Here is a 20,919-nt window from a genome sequence, read left to right on the forward strand (position 1 = left end):
CCACTAATCCCCTGTTCTCTCTTATCCCTCCTTCTCTAATCTGTCTCATCATCATCACACTAGTTTAAAATTCATTACAGTACAAGAAAGTCGATGTGTTTGAAAAACCTCATTTATTTGATGGTTTAAGCTGCATAACACCTGGATTTGATTGAGATGTGCTACCTTGTGACAGAAAGTTCTTGAAGGCTTGTTTTTGATGCACATACAGATATGGCTAATGTTCCTTTTCAGGCTTTAAAAATCATACAATGAATTTGAATGCAGATAGACTTTTTGGGGTTGAAAAAGCTCAGGGAAAATCTGATGGTTCAGTTTCTAGTGTTTTTCAGTGTCTCTCAACTCCTTCTCTCTTTCCTCATCTTTTTCTAGGCCTTCAAGGAGGAACTGGAAAGTCTGATCCTGGAGCAGCAGCGGAAGGGGAACAACCCCACTGGCCTGCTGGCCCTCAGACAGATTGCTGATTTCTTCATGGCCAGCTCAGTGGCTGGCTTCAACACCTCTCCTCTCAGTGAGTCCTCACAGTGCTGTGGCAACCAGACACTAGCATTTAGTACAACATGCCACCTTTGCCCAGGGTGCCGCTGCTTTGAACTGCAAAAACAAAGCACAGCATCGGTATTTAAATACAGATCCATACTCAAACACAAGGTTTGTGCGCTTAAGGCCATAAATACCCCGAGACGACCCAACCCCAGACTCCGGAAGAGCTGTGCATATTTCTCTGGGGTTTGATCCTTTGTGAGTTCTGTCCAGGAGTCCATATGTGAAGTCTGTTTCCAATCACAGCGCTGGAATGCACAACTAATGCTGAATTACAGGCAATATAGCAGTTGAGTTTAGCTCTTTCGTAAAATATACCCTTAATGAATAAGTATAAGGAGGATTTGGCGGTAAACAAAGTATTAAAGGTCAGAGTGCTGTTTACATCACCTCAGTGTGGAAAATTAGGAGTCATGTGAAGCCAGATGTGTCAGATACATCATTAAATTAAAATATAGATGTTGGGTAGTGGTGCAGTGGGGCTGTTGTTCCCATTGTTAGGAGGAGACAGTTAAGGTGTATTGCGCAAGTCCTCTGACACACAACTGAAGTGAATTAGTTCTTGCTGACTTGAAACCATAGCAGAAAATGCCCACCACTGCAGCCATTCTGTTTAAAAGGTGCTCTTTCTTTTCCCCTTCATTTAACACTGATCTTTCCATCGTTTAGGTCTTGGGATGGTCACTCCCATCAACGACATGTATGGAGTAGAGTCAGCCACGATGGTGAAAGGCGAGAAGATGACCCGCTGTAAACTGGCCAGCCTCTACAGACTGGTGGACCTGTTCAGCTGGGCCCACTTCTCCAACTGCTACATCACAGTAAGATGCTGCAGCCAAGAGCACAACTGAATGAGTCTTGATGTAATGCATTACATTTACTCGACTTTTTCTCGTTTTAGGGTAGAGTGAGTAAAGAGCAAGACCACATCCTTATTATTCCCAGAGGACTGTCGTTTGCAGAAGCATCTGCATCAAACCTGGTAAGTTTCTGAAGTTTTTGCGTAGCCTAGAAACAAATGAAATTGATCTGTTTGTTTGTGTCATTGTTGGTGTATGTTTGCCAACAGTCCCCATTCACTGGACAGAGTTAATGCTTGGCCACTTTACTTAATCAACCATCTACTTTCTTCGGTTTTTGTATGACAGGAAAAACTAGTAGATGAGCCACATTTCAGCACCACAAATTACAACATGTCTCCCGTTCTTGCTCTTCTGTACACATGTTTGTCACATTAAGTGTGGCTGGCTCTGCTCTTATTGATATGAGTCTGGCCATAGATTCTCTCCTCTCAGTCTGCTGCCTTCCTGCACCAAGTCAGCAAACGTTGTGGTTCAGGCTGTACATCAGTCTAGTTTTGCTTCAAAGAGTGCACGTTGGCAGCGTCCTGAGCATGCCGTGCAAATAAATGTGCAGTAATGGGTGTAATAATCTGTTGGCAGCCCCATTTCCTTTTGAACTCCCTCTAATTGAGTTTCTATTTTCATCTGTTTGTCTGTGCCTCTATTTTCCTCTTTTTCTTGATGTACTCTCTTCCACTGGTTACCATCCATTGTTTATTTCTGCTTATTCCAATGTATCAATTAGAAAATTATGAAAAGAAAAAAATAAGGAACTCTTCGCAGAGTTAAAAAGAAAATATAACTCTCCGATTTTACCATAAATAGTTTTGTAGACATACTTAATAACCTGTATAAAATAATGGCATGTGTGTGGCATGACCAGCCAGGTGTGCAATTAATTTTTGTTGCAGTGAGAATACTTAAACATCCACCTAAAGTTTATGCTATGAGGTGCATCAAGACTTGGCTCTTTATTATTCTCTGTGTTACGTCTCGGTCTGGTCCTTCATGCATCATTTGTTTCTGTTGTTGTTCACAGAACAGTTTCTCCTTTGAGTACAACAGTACAAACAGCTGGTCAAAATGCATTACTTGACTTACAAACTGGCTCTCTCCAAACTTTCTTCAGTCAATCTCAAACCAGTCAGAAGCCGTTCTTTATGTATTCCCATATTCCTGGTTGCTTTTAAAGTATGTTTGGGTTTCGCTCCCGATGTCACCAACGTAATAACCCCTTATGAGTCAACCATAACCTTAAATTCTTGGAATGCTTTTTATGTTTTTAGTTGTTTGCTCAGTATTTGGAATGTATATTTATTTTTATCTGCCAAACTATTTCATATAATTCACCCTGTATGTTTTGTGGCATGACAAATGTTTGCATGTAAGTTACTCAATACTTGAACCATATGTTCTGTTTTTATTCTGTCCACTGTTCACTATGCTTTGTCGTAAATCTCTCCTACTTCGTCTTTAACACCTGTGCAAACATACATACACCTGTGTAATGGAGCTGCAGGTGCTGATTGACAGTTGGGTATTAGTAGTAATAGTAATAGTCCATACTGTTGACAGGCAGATTTTACTATTTGATCTGCCCTAGTGGTTGGCAGGCAGAGGTATGCAGTGAAGTAGTTCCAGCTGGTAACCTGCTCTCTGCTCCCTCAGATAATAAACTAATCTACTTTTTTAACCTTTTACAAGTTATTCTTAAATGAAATATGCACACAATATGTAGCTTTTAGTCACTTGGGAATACAATGCAAGAGTTCTGTGATATTGGCTCATGTTGGTCCGCTTAGGATTTATGTTACAGCCATGTTGTCAGTTCAGTTGGTGCTTTTTTTTTGCCTAGCAAGACTTTTTTTTTTCAATTGTAACATTGTCCATTTTTAGGTGTGTTGGTGACTGGAAGATCACTCTTCTTGAGCCACTGGAAAAACACTGTCCAAATGTGCAAGCTAACATGCTGTTAAGCTAGTACAAAACTCAGTTAAACATATAATAGCGCATGATGAAACTTTTGCTAACAGTTACTTATAGTACAAATCCTAGAAGACTGCAGGGTAAATTTAGGCTCAACTCAGCATTTAAAAAACTGAGTATTTTTAGTTTGTGTGTCTGCGCCACATCCATCTTTACTGCGGTTGTCTGTACAAGAACGATGGCCATGGCACTACAGCTGACGGGAGACACCACAAAATTGTATTCAGGCACTTTCAGGCACGCTCTGACTGTTTGTGTTTTGATGCCAGTCAGTCGCTCCTGAGTTTCTCTCTCCCTATAATCTCCTCCCCTTCTTCTTGTTCTTCTCTCAGCCTGTTTAGAGCTAGTGATCTCTATATTTACACATGGTTGAGTTCAAGTGTTTAGAGAGGTGAACAGCTTGATTAAGGGGAAGTGACCCTGAAGAAAGAGCGAGAGGCTGGAGTTTAGTTGGCTTGAGATCAAGACGGGCTTTTTTGGAGCTCGTAGACACTGATAATTTTGTTCATCGGCGTGTTTTGGCTCTCGGTGACGTTCTTTTTTTGTTTTGTTTTAGTTTGATCTTAATGAAACCATAAAGAAACACATTACCCCATGTTCAAGTTTCAGCTGCCTGTACTTCCTCTTCAGGCCTAACTCTCCTCTGTGGACTCCTTATCATCTGCTTTCCAACCAGCCGAGTGGCATTTCAGATTCTTTCTGACACGTCCTTTGGCATCTTTTTATAATTAGAAGTGCTATGTTTGTCAGAAGGGCCTCTCAGCATTGGGATAGGTTTGACTAACAGGCCACTGCATTTTAAAGGGCGTGACGGGGTGAACTGATACTGGACAGGGCATGTGATGTGTAAACCAACTGATGTTCGATTCGCTTGGCATCTGGCTGTGGCTGTGTGCAAAGACAAAGATGCCGGTAGTTAGTTACGCTCGGCTGGTACCTTTTACTTTCCCCTGCCGGGTGAAAGATCGATAGACATTCACCCGTCCAAACGGCTGTTAAAAGGCAGAGCACCACTGAGCATAAGTCTCAGGATTTTCAGCGTGAGTTGACCAACAGATTACCAACAATCCACCCTGGTGTTTTAAGTAAACAACCATTTGCTGTATTAGTGCCAATACAACAGCTGATTTTTGTTCCAATGCCAAAACATGTCACTTTGCTGAACACGTTCCACACCTTTGTGAATGTGAAGCCGAGCATAATGCATTAGTTTGTGATGTTGCTAATATAAGTGTGCAAAGGCTAAAAAAAACTACAAATGATAAGCTATAAGCCAATAACCACTAATCACTTTTTTGAAATACTTTTTTTTTAATTGGAAGCATTTTGTGCTATCTTGTGGTGCTTTTAATACTCCATGAAAACAATTGTATTGAGGAGGCTGTGGATGGTTTTGGGAGCACCACTTCCCTGGTACATCCTCTGCTCGCTCCTGGAATGCAATTTTTCTCGAAGTCCAGCAGAAGTGAAGCACATGAGTAAAAAAGAGTATTACAAGTATTACATTAGCCTCAGCATGGATGATGGATGCCCCTCCCTGTTGTGATAACACACACTTGGATCTTGTATTGTGAAAGAGAAATGTGATCCCGTAAGTTCTGGCTTGTATCATAGAACAACATGTGGTTACAGTGATGGCAATTTTGCACGTGGTCTTCAGGCAAAGATGTGTTTGGTTTTAGGTTTTACAGCGAGGACTGACATCTGTAGTCGCTCTTGTCTTCTTTCAGGCTCTATACCTCACTCTCCTTGTCCAGTAATGTGTCTTTATTCTCTCTTTTTCTCTGGTTATCCAACTCTCTTCCCTCCAGGTCTCTACCTCTGTCATTCCCTCCATCACTCTTCTCTCCTGTCCTGTAATCTAATAACTACTAACTGGCTGGTAATGAAGTTGTCATTCTAAAGGACGTCATGTCCACTCTTGGACTGTATTATGTTTCCTGGTAACACTCCAATTCATTTCCTGGAGAGGAACAGACAGAGAAGAGGAATCGTTGGTAATGCGATTTGTCGTCATGCCCATTGATTTTGACTTGCGTTTATGTCCTCTTAGTTACTGTTGGCAGGTTATCTGCTCTGTGTTTGTGTGTGAGGGGTTGGATCTGGTTATGTGTCAGTCTCTGGATGTGCTTTAGTGCCTGGGCATATTTGGTTACGCTGATCTGGGCATGGTTAGTTTTACAGCTTGTCTCCCTGTACTCTCCTCCAGCCTCATCATATTCATATCCCATCTGTTCCCAGGAGAGTCTTCTAGATGATGCTGCTGTCAAGTTTTCAAAAAAACCTGTTGAGCTTGTGTTTGAGTGCCTTTGTACTCAAAAGAAAAGCTTTGAAAACATTGAGAGCAGGTCCGGGTTTGAGGCGTAAAATCCATGAAGCATCCACGGACTCTGTCCCTTTTCTCTGTTTCCCCAGGTCAAGGTCAACATCATAGGGGATGTCATTGAACAGGGCTCCACCAACCTGAGGATCGATCCCACGGGTTTCAGCCCCCACTCTGCCATCTACTCCATACGTCCAGACATCCGTTGCATCATACATGTGCACACTCCTGCCACTGCTGCTGTAAGTTCATGTCACACTAGAAGGTGTTCAAACTTGCTCTGTGAGCAGAAGCCTGTCAGACCCCCTCATTAACCTGCAGAACACCTGAAGCTTCTTTTGTGTAATGCTGTAATTATATCACATCTCAACTGAAAAGGAATTATTAAGCATTTTTATTTTTAAAGTGTGTCCTTACAGAAGGAATTTCTTCACCCAGACACATGCATGAGAAATGTCAGCTGCAGACTCAGATGAATAAACAGCTGTAACGCACCTGTCAAAGCCTCTTATCTCTCATATGACTCTGCTGCCTTCTTTTCCCTTTATCCTGCTTTAGGTGTCATCTATGAAGTGTGGCATCCTGCCCATTTCCCAGGAGGCACTGATCCTGGGTGATATCGCCTACTACAACTACCAAGGCAGCCTGGACGACCAGGAGGAGCGCAGAGAGTTGCAGAAATCCCTGGGGCCTACAACAAAGGTAGAAATGCAAAGAAAACTAAGAAGAGAGCAAGGTCGTCCTGCTGGGCAGTCCTCATTATTCTTAAAGGAATAAGCAGCTTATTAGAAAATATTTCCTCGGCTTTGTGGACAACAGTTAGATGAGAAGATAGATACTACTCTCAAGTCAAATCCAGCTGAGGATAGTAGAGAGAATAGAGAAACAACTAACAGGTGAATGAACTCTGGGCATCTCACTGCTTTAATCCTGTACAAGAACAAAACTGCAGATACGACACCTTGTAGTTTTACTGCGGGGCCTGTGCTGAGCTTTTTCTTGGCTGAATGTAGTGATAACACTTAATTTATGAAAAGAAGGGAACATTTCATCAATATTTGATCAGTTTGTACACCCGTTATGTGTGGATGTGATATCTTGAAAGATGTTTTTAACATGCTCAGGGAGGAGGTGTTTTTATTTTGTAGTCCTTGCAGTCAAGAAAGAGAAATGGACCAATTATCAGGGTGTGGTGTTTTTTGGAAAGGAAACAATAGCAAGACAGTCAAACAACATCCTGCTGAAATATCAGTGGTGTGTCGGTTACCTTTTGGGCCTCCTTGTTTCTGTGTCCTCGTTTGCTGCTTGAAATGATTAAAATTGGCAAAAATTCAGGGAATTCAAGGGAGTTTCCACTCTTAGTCTATTTACTGCTGTCGTCATCTGTGCGTTACAGGTTTTGGTGCTGAGGAATCACGGTGTGGTTGCTCTCGGGGAGACCATCGAAGAGGCCTTCCACTACATCTACAATGCCCAGTATGCCTGTGAAATCCAGGTACACACACACACACACACACCAACACACACCAACACACACTAAGCTAACTGCTGCTGTTTTCAGTACCCAGCAAACTGCAGCACTGTTCAGCTTCCCCTGCACGTGTATTAGACAAGCAAGGCCGTAGCTTTCCCGCTGAATCTAATCTCTCCACGGCACTTTTCACATTTTCCCACTCCACGTTTTTAACAACAGTCCATAAGTCCTAATCTCTTGCCCTGTGGAAAATGTTGGCAAAACAGCCCTACAGCCAGGATATTATTTTGATGAAGGGGGTATAGCAGCCTGTATGTTGTTCTTGATGTCAGTCCAAAGCAGCATTCAGAGAAGGGTGTTGTTCTTCTTTTTTATTGACTTACCCAGTGAGAACGCTGAAGGGACGATGCCAGAGGGAGTTTCAAGGAGTCTGGAGGCAGGAGAAATGATTGATTATTGATCTGGTGATTGATTGATTGGTTGATCATATTTTTTGAAATCTTAGCCAATAAGACATTGACAAATTCTGTATAATGTACAATTTATGAATATTTGAAATAGTAATCCAGATGCAAGCAGGACAAATCCACACTCAGCCAAACTAACCTGAATATCAACATTTCATCTGTATAAAGAGAATACTGTCAGTATCCACTTGTACATCATTCACAGTGCCATTATGTCAAATTTAAAATATATAACATAGCAGGTGACGTCCATGAAGGGAATCTCAGCAGATCTGTAGGTATGAAACGTAGAGATGACATGTCATAGCTCAGTTATGAGAGATACTGCAGTGTATCAACGCTTGAAGCTGGTGTTGTGTGTGAGATTTTTACTGCTGGATTCTCTCTCGTGTCTTTGTGTTCACTTGCGTGGAGGATGTTAGATTTGTTGTTGTGTCCCTTGAAGTAATAGGCATACCAAATCTCCTGATTGACTCTCCCCAGTCAAGCAAAAGAAAACATTAATCCATCTGGCAAAGCCCGGCTTAAATTCTATAAATAAATCCCCCGACCATGTTTGTTATATGCCATGTACTGTATGCTCCTTGGCGCCGTGGAGTATCTGACTTTGGTTTTGGTAAATTATGTCTTTCATCTGCATGGGAATCGGTCTGGAAGCCTGTCCCTGTGTATTCTCATTTTATGTGGATGATCTAATGCCACAGATAGCTGGTCATGGAAAGGCCTTTCTCTCTATTTTGTGCTGCATAAGTCATCAGTCAGCAGAGGCTCATGCTTCTCCTCATGTCCTTACTTTGTGACTGTAGGTGAATGCTATCTCGTGTGCCGGTGGCGTGGACAACCTGATAGTGCTGGACCAGGAGAAGTACAAATCACGGGTGTTTGCAGTCTCTGCAGCGGCTGCTGTCAACATGGGCGGCCAGTACAAGTGGAAGATTGGCGAGCTGGAGTTTGAGTCTCTGATGAGGATGCTGGATAACCTGGTGAGTCCACACGTCAAAATGAGAAGCTTTGTAGATGGGACACAAACACACAGGAAGAAGAGGAACACACATCAGTTTATCAGAGGGCCTCAGGAGATTTTAAACAAGTAATCACCGCTTTTTACTTCACTTTTACCTGTTATCTTGTACAAATAAGCCCAGAAGAAAATATTACATTTACATGAAGATAAGGGAACTTAAAGTATTTATTTCCTCTCCAGAATCTTGTAGCTATGTGAGGTCTTTTCTATTTAATTTTCATGTATCTGGTTAGTTTTATAGAACTGAACAGGACTGACATGCAGTGGTGGTCACTGTGGGTGAAAAGAGTTAGAAAAGAGTGCGCCCCTGCTGACAAAATTTTGACAAATTCTATGTGGAAAGGACAGTGCAGTCAGATTAATTATATTCAGTGCAGTTAGACATTTGGATAAAGAGGGCAAGGGAGAAATGCCTTTTGAAGAGGCCAGCTGTGATGGCTGAAGAATAATACTTTCTACATCTTGTGTCAAGCCTTGTAGGCTGTTGAAGATTGGGTAAATGTCTTTGCTCCCCTTCTGTCGGAGCTTCTCTTATCATCTGTCTTAGTTCACTGTCCCTGTCTCCCTCTCTCACCTCGTCAAACCCCACACTTTCTGTTTCTCTCCATATCTTCCCCCATTCTTCCGCTCTGTCCAATCGAATCAGCCTGTCGAGACCCTGAACAGCTCCTGTCTGTGTCTCTCCTGCCATTCTTCTCTCACAGCATTTGTATCAGATAAGTTCTCGCTTTCAGTGCAGGAGCCCAGACACAGAGATTAGAGTGAGGAGGACGAGCTGAGTTGTTTCTGGATGAAAAGTGAAATTGAGGTCAGCTTCGCACATGGAGCCGAGATAAATAGAAAAGGACAAAATGGGGAAAGAACGGAACTTCACTGTGAAGCCAAGTGTGGAAAAATGTCATGAAAAGCATGAGGATCAAGTGATCAAGTTCAGCGACTGGGGAGGGTAAGAGGGAGATAGAGGGAGAAGGCCAAGAGAGAGAGGGTCAGACAGGAAATGTCTCTCTGACTCTTTCTTCTGCTCTGCCAGAAAGCCTGCACAACACTGTTTCTCTCTTTGTTTTCCATTTAAACTGATAACTGAACCACCATTACAGGGAGGAAAAATCACAGAATAAAAGTCATTTATTTTATGCATTTGGTCAGATTCAGTCTATCCTGGTGTAAAATGGACAGATTACATTATCTTAAAGTTTGGTTTTCTGGTTATTGCTCATTGTCAGCCTAAGCAAATTAAAGCATTTCAAAGCAGAGAAAAGAAAAAGTATGTGTGATGTTGTTCCCTGCTGCAGGGTTACAGGACAGGGCACGCTTACAGGCACCCAGTCGTGCGAGAGAAGCCGAGGCACAAGAGCGACGTGGAGATCCCCGCCACGGTCTCCGCATTTATGTTCGCAGAGGACACGGATGGAGGTGCCACTCGGCTGCCCTTCAAGTTCCTGCAGCAGCGGCAGCAGAGGGAGAAGACGCGCTGGCTCAACTCACCCAACAGCTACACCAAAGTCAGCTTAGAGGGCGGAGAGGAGCGCTACAACAGCCGGACAACCACGGTGAGCAGAGAGTGTGCGATGATCGCACGCAGAAGGGTTAAAGAGTTTAATTTTGATACTGCTTTGTACATACATGACGCAGAACTGTATATCCTCTTAAAAGATTTAAGACACAAAACTACATATGTAAGGTTTTAATGACATGTTTGCGTCATTAAAACTGTACATCGTAGTCTGACTTGTCGTTCAGGTCAGTCAGTTGGTGTTGACTGGTTTGTTTTGAATGCAGTTATTTCTAAGTGTTTAAAACTTGTTACTAGATTGCCATCTACAGGCTGCGCAGAGAACTACACTGATTTTGGTTCAGTTGCCCTGGTTGATCTTACATAGTATACTTTCATAGTATACTTCTAGTTCTGCAGTCATTTAATATTCCACTTTGCCAAAGTTGGTTGTTTCACAGGGCGCACACTTAAAATAATGATCAAAATCAAAGCAGCACACCCCGAAATGCAATGATAGATCTTTTTTAGCTTTTACATATTTACACCGTGCTGGGTTGTTGTTATGTTTTCACCTGCCTTCCTTCTGCAGTGGATGAAGGCAGAGGAGACAGGAACCCCGATCCGGATCGAGGACCCCAATCAGTTTGTCCCTCTCAATACAGACCCCAGTGAGGTGCTACAGAAGAGGAACAAAGTGAGTCAAACTCTTTGCTCTCAATCAGCATGAATGATTGACATGTGTAAAGTTATTTAGAGTGTCGGCCTGTTAGAGCAGACGCCTAAAGTTACTATAACATCGAGATGAGGACTTTAACTACTTAAGAAATTAGGTAAATGCTCAGAAATAAAATGAGTGAAGAACAAATTTCCACATCAAAATGTATAAAAACAACTAGACCTTTGTTATATGTTTTGTTGAATTGTGTTTTTACATTATCCCAGATGTGTCCAACAATGTTCAGAGAAATGTGTATTTTTAGTCAAGATAGCGACATATTTCATTTTTTCGCCCGTTGCTGTAACTTTCAGGAGAGTGTGAACGAGACTAAATGTAATGTGAATAAAACTTTAAAAGATGAACTCTTCCACGAACATTTCTGCCTGCGTCGTGTCAGACAATGAAAACAATAACTGTGCAAAGTTTCGCATTTCAGTCATTTAGTCACTGTTGACTCCTGCTGATGACGTCAGTGTGTGTTTTGTCCCCTTACAGATCAGAGATCAGAACCGGTTAGATGTGATGACGTCAGGACCGCGCTCTCAGCACCTTGCAGGCATCCCTGTTGATGCACCACGACGGGTGAGAATTTCCACTCTCTCATGCTCAGACCTTATGGGGACAAAAAAAGCTAAATTCACTTTGATTTGCTGGCTTCCAATCAGATTTTATCCTGTTCAAACACTGATGCCAGTCATTGGATTTAGAAGTGTTTGCCACCAAGATCTGTAGCCTTTAGAGCCTTACTGTCCATCACATCATCTCATGTTACAGTTGGCACAACAAAGTAAAAATAAATAAATAAATATCTGAATTAAGGTAGAGGGACCAGTTTACCAAGTTTAAAGTAAACAGAGGTGTCTGTCACCAAACATGTTCTGTTCTGTTCTGTGAACAGGAAGTCGTGAAATGTGAGAATTTCATTTTCCATTTCCAGTCCATTTTTCGCACTTTTTAAATTTCATAATCCACAGCAGCAACATAAACAGGTCACCTTTATTTCACGTTTGGGTTTCAGGATTTCAAAACCTAACAAGAGAGTGGTGCAGTCTGCGTACGTGCAAGGCGTGGTTTATTGCAGCATACACACCCTGCTGGACCACTCTGACGCCATGCTGCACTGAGGGAATGGCAACAATACAGATTTCCCTTTTGAGCAATAACACAAAGGTGTTTTCAGTTATTATGGATGATCTGCTCAGGTTGCTGTGCTGGAAGCTCAATAGACGTCCAGCTAGAAAATAAGGAGTAGAGCCAAGGGACTCTTGTCAGTCCTGTGCTTTGTGCCTCCTCGTCTCCTCTCCCCCTCTGCCCTCCTGCCTGTGACCCTGAAAACGATCTCAGTGCCCCATCTTGATGAAAGTCCCAATTCATAAAATGCGTCTCAAGATGAGAGGAGCCAGACGACCCAGCAGGACTCTTCAAATGTCCCTTTTGCAGGATTTTAAGACACTGCGTTCCTCACTGACATGATGTTCTACATTACGTACATTCATAAGTTGTTACACATGGTTATGCTCTTCTTACAGAAATTGTAAAATACAGCAGTAGGCTTTAACAAAACTATGGACAAATGACACAGCTGGGCCACCAGTCTGATATAACTAACTGATATATGCACTGATATATAGAAACATCCACACGGTCATGACAAGAGATTTACGGTAATCATTGGGAAAGGGTGGGGGGGTGTAAGTGTTGTGTGGTGATGCAGCCAGTGAAATGACACCTCTTGACCACAAGGTGGAGTGAAGTGAGTGTGTTTTGACAAAGAATCCTCCATTGTACTGATGGCACTAATACTACCACAAGTACTACAAATACTGAAATTTATTTATAATATGACTGTTATAATGACACTGCTGGTTGATGGTTTTGTGGCTGGGGTTTTGTCTTGAAGGATCTGGTGCAGATAAAAGTCCTGGTAAATATCCACAAGTGTTTTCTAATTGTTGCTGTTTGCAGTGGTGTTTTTCTTTGAATCTTTTGTGTTTTTACATGGATTAATTTGACACCTTTTTGTCCTTGTGGAAGAGAAAAGATTGCATGTGTTCATCAGTGTTGTGTTTTAAGAATGACACCAATTTTAGATAAATTCCCACCGGTTTTATTCCTTACCTTAGTCAAAGTTGCACCCCTTGTGTGAGTTCTTGATCGAAGTTGTGACACAGCATGATGATTTTTGGAACATATTTTCGCACACAAACGTAAGCACACGTGTTATAAAATGAGTGCATGCGTGTGACTTGTTTCGTGAGCTCCTGGCGTAAACAGTATTTGTACCCGTCTTCTGCATTTTGAAGTCTTTATTTTCTGCGGTCTGTTAAAAGGATGTTAAGGTCTGACTAATTTGGTGAGAGTTTCTGTGTACAGTCTGTGGTTAGATGAGTTCTGTGTGATGTGGTCAACACTTTTATCTTTATATGTGCAGCCTTAGTCATGTTGTGATGAATGATTGTGCTTCTCAGACAAAGTGAGTGTGTGCCTCTTTTCTCGTTTGTTTAAAACAGCCTGCGTGCGTGCGTGCGTGCGTGCGTGTGTGTGTGTGCTCCCGTGCTCACCCCTCTCCCTGTGTCTTCCCCAGCCATACGTGCCCACAGAGGAGGAGCAGATGGCTCCCCTGCCTCCCAACCCTTTCAGTGAGCTGTCAGAGAAGGACCTAGAGGAGTACCACAAGAACGTGGAGAGAAGGCAACTGGGCCTCAGCGGTATGATGTGCACATGCATTTACACACTTAACCAAACGTGCAAACTCACACACACCAGCCCATAAACATCCATAGTTGTGTGGACTTGATTCGGAAGTCATCCGCGCTTAACTTGGAAACACCACACGAGCCCGCTCACACTGAGAGACATATGGACTGAGCACACTGGTGCATGCACACACAAACACACACACACAGTGACTTGTACTCAAAGCCAAAGACATGTGCCTCAGTGTGAGCAGCAAGCAATACTCCCAATCTGCAAAGTTTTGTTCAACAACAAATTATTGAGCGGATTTAAAACAATCGATCAGTATTCGGTCTGTCGAGACACAGTCTGAACAGAACCTGCTGATGTATCAGCAGGGCCAATAAATTTCCGCCAATATCAGCTTATCCCAGATATCAGTGTGTATGTTGGCAGAAATTAGTTTTATGAGTAACATTATAATGAAATATTTAAACTTGGATTTCTATTAAGTTAAATAAATTGTCTTTAGACTTATAGCTACTTATAATAGTCACATTTGTCTTTCCTTTCTACCATTAACTGTCATATTATACTTATTGTTACTTGACCTGGAAGTGGTATCTAACTAGCCGAGCTGCAATTCTTATAACTAGTGTCAGGCTACTTCGTAGGTTCCATGAGCGTTTTCACTCATCTCAGAGACTTTGAACAGCAGAAATGACAAGCCCCTAACAGCCAGATGTGGGCAAGTCCTGCTGAAGACTGTTAAAATTGTTAACAAGCACCATCTGACATTTTTCAGTGCTCAGAATCGGCTCAAAAAGCTGAAGCTGATTTCAAACTGTGCTTGAACCAAATCAGGATTTCTTTAAACTAAAACTAAGTCCTTCTCCTCAACTCTTGACATGCAGATTGATTGCTGAGCATGTTGACTTTGTTCTCTGCTCTCTCAGCAGTCTTAATAAACATCCATATAACCCAGGGTCTGTAGCTTCGTCGCCTTAGCAGCGATCCCAGCGGACACGCATATACCCACACACACATATATAACTTTCAATGCTAGGGCTTGTCTTCACAGGCTCGCCTGCTGCCTTCATCTGTGTTAACATCACATGCAGCATAGTCAATGCTAATCATATTAGCCCTCTGTCCCACTGCCTTTCAGAGAGGCAGGGCAAAATCAATAGAGAACAGATAGTTGGGGAGGTGTGGGAGGGTGTCCACTAGTCCACAATCTGCACAAGCTCCTGTCACACTGGACCAGATTAATGTGTGTATTTTTGTATGTGCGTGTACATCAGCATGCACATCTCTACATGTTTATAGGATCATGCAAATGCTCTTATGTGCATTTCGAACATGGTGCAAGTGTGTGTGTGTGTATGTGTGTGTGCATGCACATTTATGTGGGGCTAATGTGACTAAGATGGCAGACTGAACAGACAGCAGGTCTTCACACCCACCGCATGAGCAGAGCTCGTTGCTATGACACTGTTGCCCCCACAGCCCCATGAATCCCCTGTGGCCAATCTGGATGCAAGCTGGAGACCGTCTGTAGTGGCCTGATATATACTACATACACACACACACACACACACACACACACAGAGGTTTAGCGTGTGATTAGTAGGGTCCAGTTCCCTCTTTACATTCACTTTGTAAACCAAACTGTGACTATTTTAAACAAATCTAAAGTTCATTCCACAGCTGCTAGTTGAAAACTACCTTGTGTAAGTGGTGTGTAATGTGCAGCAGACTTCAAACTGATGTCATTCATCAAATCTCAACTTTGTGCACGTAACACAGAAACATATGAGCAGTGCGCAGACCACACTGTTACGCAACCTCTTATGATATATGCTGTGCATGACTGCGATGCCTCTGATGCCAACTCAATGTGTAACCCTGGATGTGCTAATCAATGTGTTAAACTGGTTTGGGAATGTCATTCATTCGCACTAATCAGTGTTTAAAACCTAATGAGGCTGCTAACGCTGACCTGAACTGTAATATTTATCGTACTTACAAAAATTGTTACAGGCTGTTATTTATCATGTAGGAGATAAACGAGGCCAAGTCCTCGGTTAGTTTGTCATGAATTAATAGTCAGGAACCACAGGATCCTATCAGAGATTTTTGAAAACCTGATATTAAAATAAATAATTAAAATAACTGTAGGTAAGATGCGTGATTTTGGTTTAAAATGCTGCCCAGTTCTGATTTCAGGACGGCAACATCGAGGTGATATGGCTGACACAATTCCTCAATATTATGGAAAGATCCTTTTATGATGTCAATAGAAACAGTGTTATGGCATATCAAATGTTTGCATGTAAAATAAACAACTCAGTACTCATTTCAGTCAACTGTTTTCAGTGCTATGTGTCACATGAGACCAAAATCTTCACATGTTAAAGCTTGTATTCAAAAGCTTCCTTTACTGATTTGTGACATGCTTGGAAATATTCATTTGGATTGCATAGTTTGATGAAAATATCATACAGAGACATTAGTAATTAGTAATTCATGTATTTCCTCAGTGTAAAAGTGCCTGAAAGTTGTTGCATTTTCTCTCATTTATTTTGAAGTCTGATAGTCCATTTTAAGAGGTTGTTTGGGTGTCCTGGGATCCCGTCTGCGGCCTGTAAGTCCCTGTTCAGGTCTTCTGTCCCCATCATGAGGGCAGAACAGAATGTTACATCAGGAGAAACAGATAACAAATGAGTTGCGCCACTACGACAGCTTGAGAGACAAGGATTTTGGAAATTTTGTGTAAAAGCAGCTGTGCATGGCCTGATTCTAACATGTGTGTGTTACGACTAATCTCTCGACCCCTCCCCCTCCCACCCTCTTCTGACCTCTCATCTCAAATCCCCCACCCCACCTCTCTCATCCCACTCACCCCTGCTGTCATCCCACTACTTCAATCCTGCGCACCACCCTGCAATGCTCTCATCCACCCCTCACCCCGCCTCGACCCCACCCTCCCTGCAGATGGAGAGCACGAGCTAACCTCCGACGACGGCTCCACTCTCTCTCAGTCTCTGTCTCTCACCCAGTCCCCACAAAGCACTCCAGCTAAAGAAGGTACCACTCACTCGTAGAGAGACACCTTTTCTGAATGATCTTCACTGCCTTGCTGTGTGTCTTTACGATCTGATGTGTGTTTGAGTTTGTACGAGTTAAACAGACTAAGATCTCAGTATGCAGTGCCTAAACTACTGATCTGTGTTTTTACTGCTCTAATGATTTTTCATGTAAAAACTCATCTGTCTAAGTCAATGAAATTGCTTTCTGCTGTTGCTTCTGAAAACTCTAAAAAAACTTTATCCACCTGCTTTTAAAAGGTCCTGCTTGTTGGTGCATTCAGGGACAGTTAAGATTTCAGAGGTGGCCACCAACCCCAAACCTTTTTTAATGCGATGGAAGAACAGTTTCACTTGACCTTTTTCAAAAATATCCATATTTGCTAATTGTCTTTTGGGTCTGATTGCAAAGTAACAGTTTGACATTTTGGGAAAGATGTTTATTTGTTTAGTTACAGAGAGTCAGGTGAATATATTGATACCATTGTCATGTACATCAGGTGTGGAGCCAGGAGCTCAGTCAGATAAAGACTGGAATCAAAAATCCACCTACTAGCACTTCTAAAGCTTATAATGTATAACTTGAAATGTTAGATCTTGTGTAATTTCTATGAAAGAAATGTAAAAACAACTATTTGATTAACTACGGTGTTTCTGTCCATCCAGCAAGTCAGTCTTTTAGTTAAATTATTAAGTATTATTTAGTTATTATTATTAAGTTAAACTAATGTTCTCAATTTCAAAGTGTACCTTTAAAAGAATGCAGATAATAAGTTTTCTGCTAGCTAACTCTCAGTGAGAGCATCCTTGTACGCGCCACTAACTAGAAATGTCAGTAAGACACAAGCTCTTTCTCCTCTCTCGGAGCTACGGGTTTGTGTCCTGGGCGTGATATGATGTCACATCACACGTTTTCGTGGTAATGAATTGTTGCCTCTCGCTGCCGTTAGGATCCACAGTCGCGTATTTAACGTAAAATCTTGTGTGTGACACATGAAGCCAGTTGGTGTATCACTAAGAGAGACCCAGATCACAGCGGCCTCTGTGCGAGTTGTAAATAATGACGCTATGGGATTGACTTCCTGTCAGCTACAGACCACACAATGAGTAACAATTAACCCACGACAGCACATTGGCTCAGGGGACCCATATTTTCTGACACCACCGCTGTGATATCAGCCAGTTGTTGTACTCAAACCAGGTCATTTGTTGTGTGAGCTACATATGAATGTTGCCCTGTGTGTTTTTTGTGCTGGGATGAAAATAACCCGAGACTCTTTTTGTAATTTAGCATAGTAAGATTATGCAGCTGTCCTGCTTTTCCCTAACCTGCATTTGCAAGCCAGAGAGAAGGATGTGACTCCAGCAGACCTGTTATGTGATCAGTCATTAAAGGAGTGGGTGTAGTCCCATTTTGAAGGTGTAGGCTCTCTGGACTATCAGGTCACTGGAGCTTTACACAGGGATGTTATGAAATATGTAGAGCACGGGGACAGTGTGTCTCCTAGTGGGAAGCGGAAGTTCAACACACGGTTCGGATAGTATTAGTGTGTTTGGTACAGCGGGGGCAGCAACGCCTCACATTCACGACATGAGGCGAGTGTGACATTCAGGGGGTGGACACAAAACAGTGAAGCCCTGTAAAACATAAAGCAGTTCCTTTTCTGTCGAGATGGTAAAAAAGAGGATTTGACTTTGTGGTACTTTTTGAGGCTGTCTGTCATTTTGTTCAAAAATGTGCATTCTGTGAGCTCACCATGTGTATACTGGACGTGAGCCTGAGAGTTTCCATCAATTAACTAACAGTTAACAGTATCAATATGTAAAAAAAAAAAATTAAAGATAAATTAGCTGATGCGTGTAGCAAATGAACAGAAAAATTATGTATCACATTATTTTATGTTTATTAACTGACTTACATGATGAGAGTTTCTCAACATGTTATTTACCACAGCATAATTACATTGTATAAATATTTGTAAAATATTCCAAATATGGTAAACAATTACAGCTATGCACAATGCAGAGAATAATAAAATTTGTTGTATCAGTCACTTTGATTTGAGCTCTTGTCCTGCATTATTTATTCTTCCATATCAGTACACTTTAGACTTTGCACTAATGTTAGTCAGTATAAAGCACAAGCCGAGTACGATTATTCATTTGCAGAATTAGGTGATGTGGCCGTTCTCTGCTGCCCGTCCTCTCCTAACCTGTGTCTCACTCCTCCCTCGCTCAGAGAACCACACGGGCCTGATGAACGGCAAAGACAACCACGGCGATGTGGACGAGGAGCTGTCCAAGCGTGTCAGCCAGCTGACCACCAGCGTGGAGAGCGTGGAGATCACCGTGCGCTCCGGCGAGAAGATCGAGGAGGCGCTGTCACCCGAGAGCTCGCCCTCCAAGTCCCCCAACACCAAGAAGAAGAAGAAGTTCCGCACCCCGTCCTTCCTGAAGAAGAACAAAAAGAAAGAGAAGACGGAGGCCTGAGAGCCGACGGGCAGCGGGGGCGAGGCAGAAGAAGAAGGAAGAGGGGCAGCAGCCACCTTTTCAGTTTAAAGTCTGTGTTTTTATTTTGTCTCTGTTGTTTTTAAATTTTATTCCACTTGTTTTTTAACAAAAGGTTTTATGTTCAAGAGGCAAAGGAATGGATTACACAAAAAAACGAATTGGTTTGTAACTCAAAAGAAAGTTCTCTCCATCTGCAAAAAAGACAACAATGACAAGAAGAAGGTCACAAATTAAAGGTGCAACAGATGTAGGCTGAGTTTGATGGGTGCTTGATGTCTGCACACCTGGTCACCTGTGCAGCGCTCTAACAGGGCTCCTTAGAAGCCATCAAGTGTCACTGAGGCCACTTTTTAGATCCTGAATAACTGGCTCCCCCTGTGTTGTTTTCCAAGGCTGAAAACAGAACTTGAAACCAGCTCGAGTAATTCTCAAAATCCAGTTTTATTGAACGATTGGACTGCAACTCGAGTGTCGTAAAACTGCACAAGTTGAAACTAAACCCTTTCTTTCTTTTAAGGTTGCGTTTTTACATTCTGGTCAGCTGAGTCCATATAGGGAGCTGAGAGGAGCATGAAATTTGAAGTCACACTGGAAAACCGGTCTTAGAAAAACAGCCGCAGGGCTTGTGTTGATTTATTTGCTGTGAGAGACGCTTTCTGTCAGCCTCTCACAGCCTTCAAGCTTGTTGAAGTGCAGGCCTCTGATAGACGCCTACTCTTCAGCTGATTGTGGCTGAACTGCAGATGAGTTTAAAGGGTCACTAGACAGGAGAGATGGTGACGCTGAAGGCTGGCGGTTTATCATAACTCAGCTGACATTATCTCAACGAGCTGCTGATTCACGCAGATTATTTATGTAGCATTTTCATATGTTTTCCTCTTCATCTCAGTTTTTTTTTGTTTTGCCAAACTAAATGGAAGAAAAGAAGAAACAATCTCATTTTAGCAAAGCGTCTTTGTTTTTTGTCTACTTTGTCATCTCATGAATTTGATCTTTGATCTTTGATCTTTTTTTTTTTTTTTTTTTTTTACTGAACCCAAATTTGGTATTAGTCGACTCTGTTTTGTACTCATTTCTAAGCTTTTCCAGAGAATACAGATGTTACGCATGTTTTCTCTTTTTTGCAAGACCTGAATTTATATGGCTGACTATGTTCTGTAGTGATGCCTGATTGCTCAAATTATATTCTAATCTTCAGAGTACACAAATTTACTATATAACACAGATATATGAAAACTGGATATGATGGATATAGATTTTTAACTATATATATTTTTTATTTTATTGTGCTGCACTTTTCTTGTGGTATATAACACATTTTAGTTGCAGGTGGTTTCACCAGTGAAGGAGATTGTGAAGTATTTGGTTAAAAGTTGTGCAAGTAGAAAAGCAAGGCCTGGTGTTGGAGAAAGATCAGGACCCAGAAAGTGAGTCGAACGAAGGAAGAAAGAATAGTCTTTCATTGGTGTCACACATGAGAAATCATCTCCACTGCTCAACAAAAATAAAAAAAAAAAACAAAAAACAGGAAGTGTAGTGCTGATATACGTCAAACTATCTGCAGTCGCCGGCTGAATTGAGAATTGTGGGGTGTGGAGTGTGGAACGGTGACATCTTTCATTTGGTGTGTTTGTGTGCGTGTTTTTAAAGCCATATTGTAATTTTTTTTCCTCCATTGTTTTTAAATGAGAAGACAAGGGTCGCGATTCTCTGCTCAGGCATCAAGGACCCTAACAAGACTTGTGTTAAATCACCCCAGTGACTGCATAGA

At 42.0% G+C, this 20,919-nt stretch overlaps 1 protein-coding gene across 7 annotated transcripts in view; it reads left to right on the plus strand.

Moving 5' to 3' along the window:
• Window positions 1-20,719, plus strand: part of add3a (adducin 3 (gamma) a) — a 92,557-nt gene extending 71,838 nt beyond the window's left edge. For 5 of the 7 annotated variants that reach the window (XM_046408008.1, XM_046407997.1, XM_046408018.1 and 2 more), the window contains 13 exons: window positions 373-511; window positions 1,213-1,364; window positions 1,445-1,525; window positions 5,787-5,936; window positions 6,253-6,396; window positions 7,091-7,189; window positions 8,442-8,618; window positions 9,952-10,209; window positions 10,744-10,848; window positions 11,368-11,454; window positions 13,457-13,580; window positions 16,546-16,638; window positions 18,877-20,719. In XM_046408008.1, coding sequence (XP_046263964.1) covers window positions 373-511; window positions 1,213-1,364; window positions 1,445-1,525; window positions 5,787-5,936; window positions 6,253-6,396; window positions 7,091-7,189; window positions 8,442-8,618; window positions 9,952-10,209; window positions 10,744-10,848; window positions 11,368-11,454; window positions 13,457-13,580; window positions 16,546-16,638; window positions 18,877-19,127 — 1,860 coding nt within the window. In that variant the 3' untranslated portion in view covers window positions 19,128-20,719. Of the gene's footprint in view, window positions 1-372; window positions 512-553; window positions 1,145-1,179; window positions 1,365-1,444; window positions 1,526-5,786; window positions 5,937-6,252; window positions 6,397-7,090; window positions 7,190-8,441; window positions 8,619-9,951; window positions 10,210-10,743; window positions 10,849-11,367; window positions 11,455-13,456; window positions 13,581-16,545; window positions 16,639-18,876 lie in introns of those variants that run through there. The other 2 variants (XM_046408047.1, XM_046408036.1) reach the window with 2 other exon arrangements.
• The last annotated feature ends 200 nt before the right edge of the window (window positions 20,720-20,919 follow it).

The sequence above is a fragment of the Scatophagus argus genome, chromosome 2, assembly GCF_020382885.2.
Source record: "Scatophagus argus isolate fScaArg1 chromosome 2, fScaArg1.pri, whole genome shotgun sequence".
Taxonomy (NCBI): Eukaryota; Metazoa; Chordata; class Actinopteri; family Scatophagidae; genus Scatophagus; species Scatophagus argus.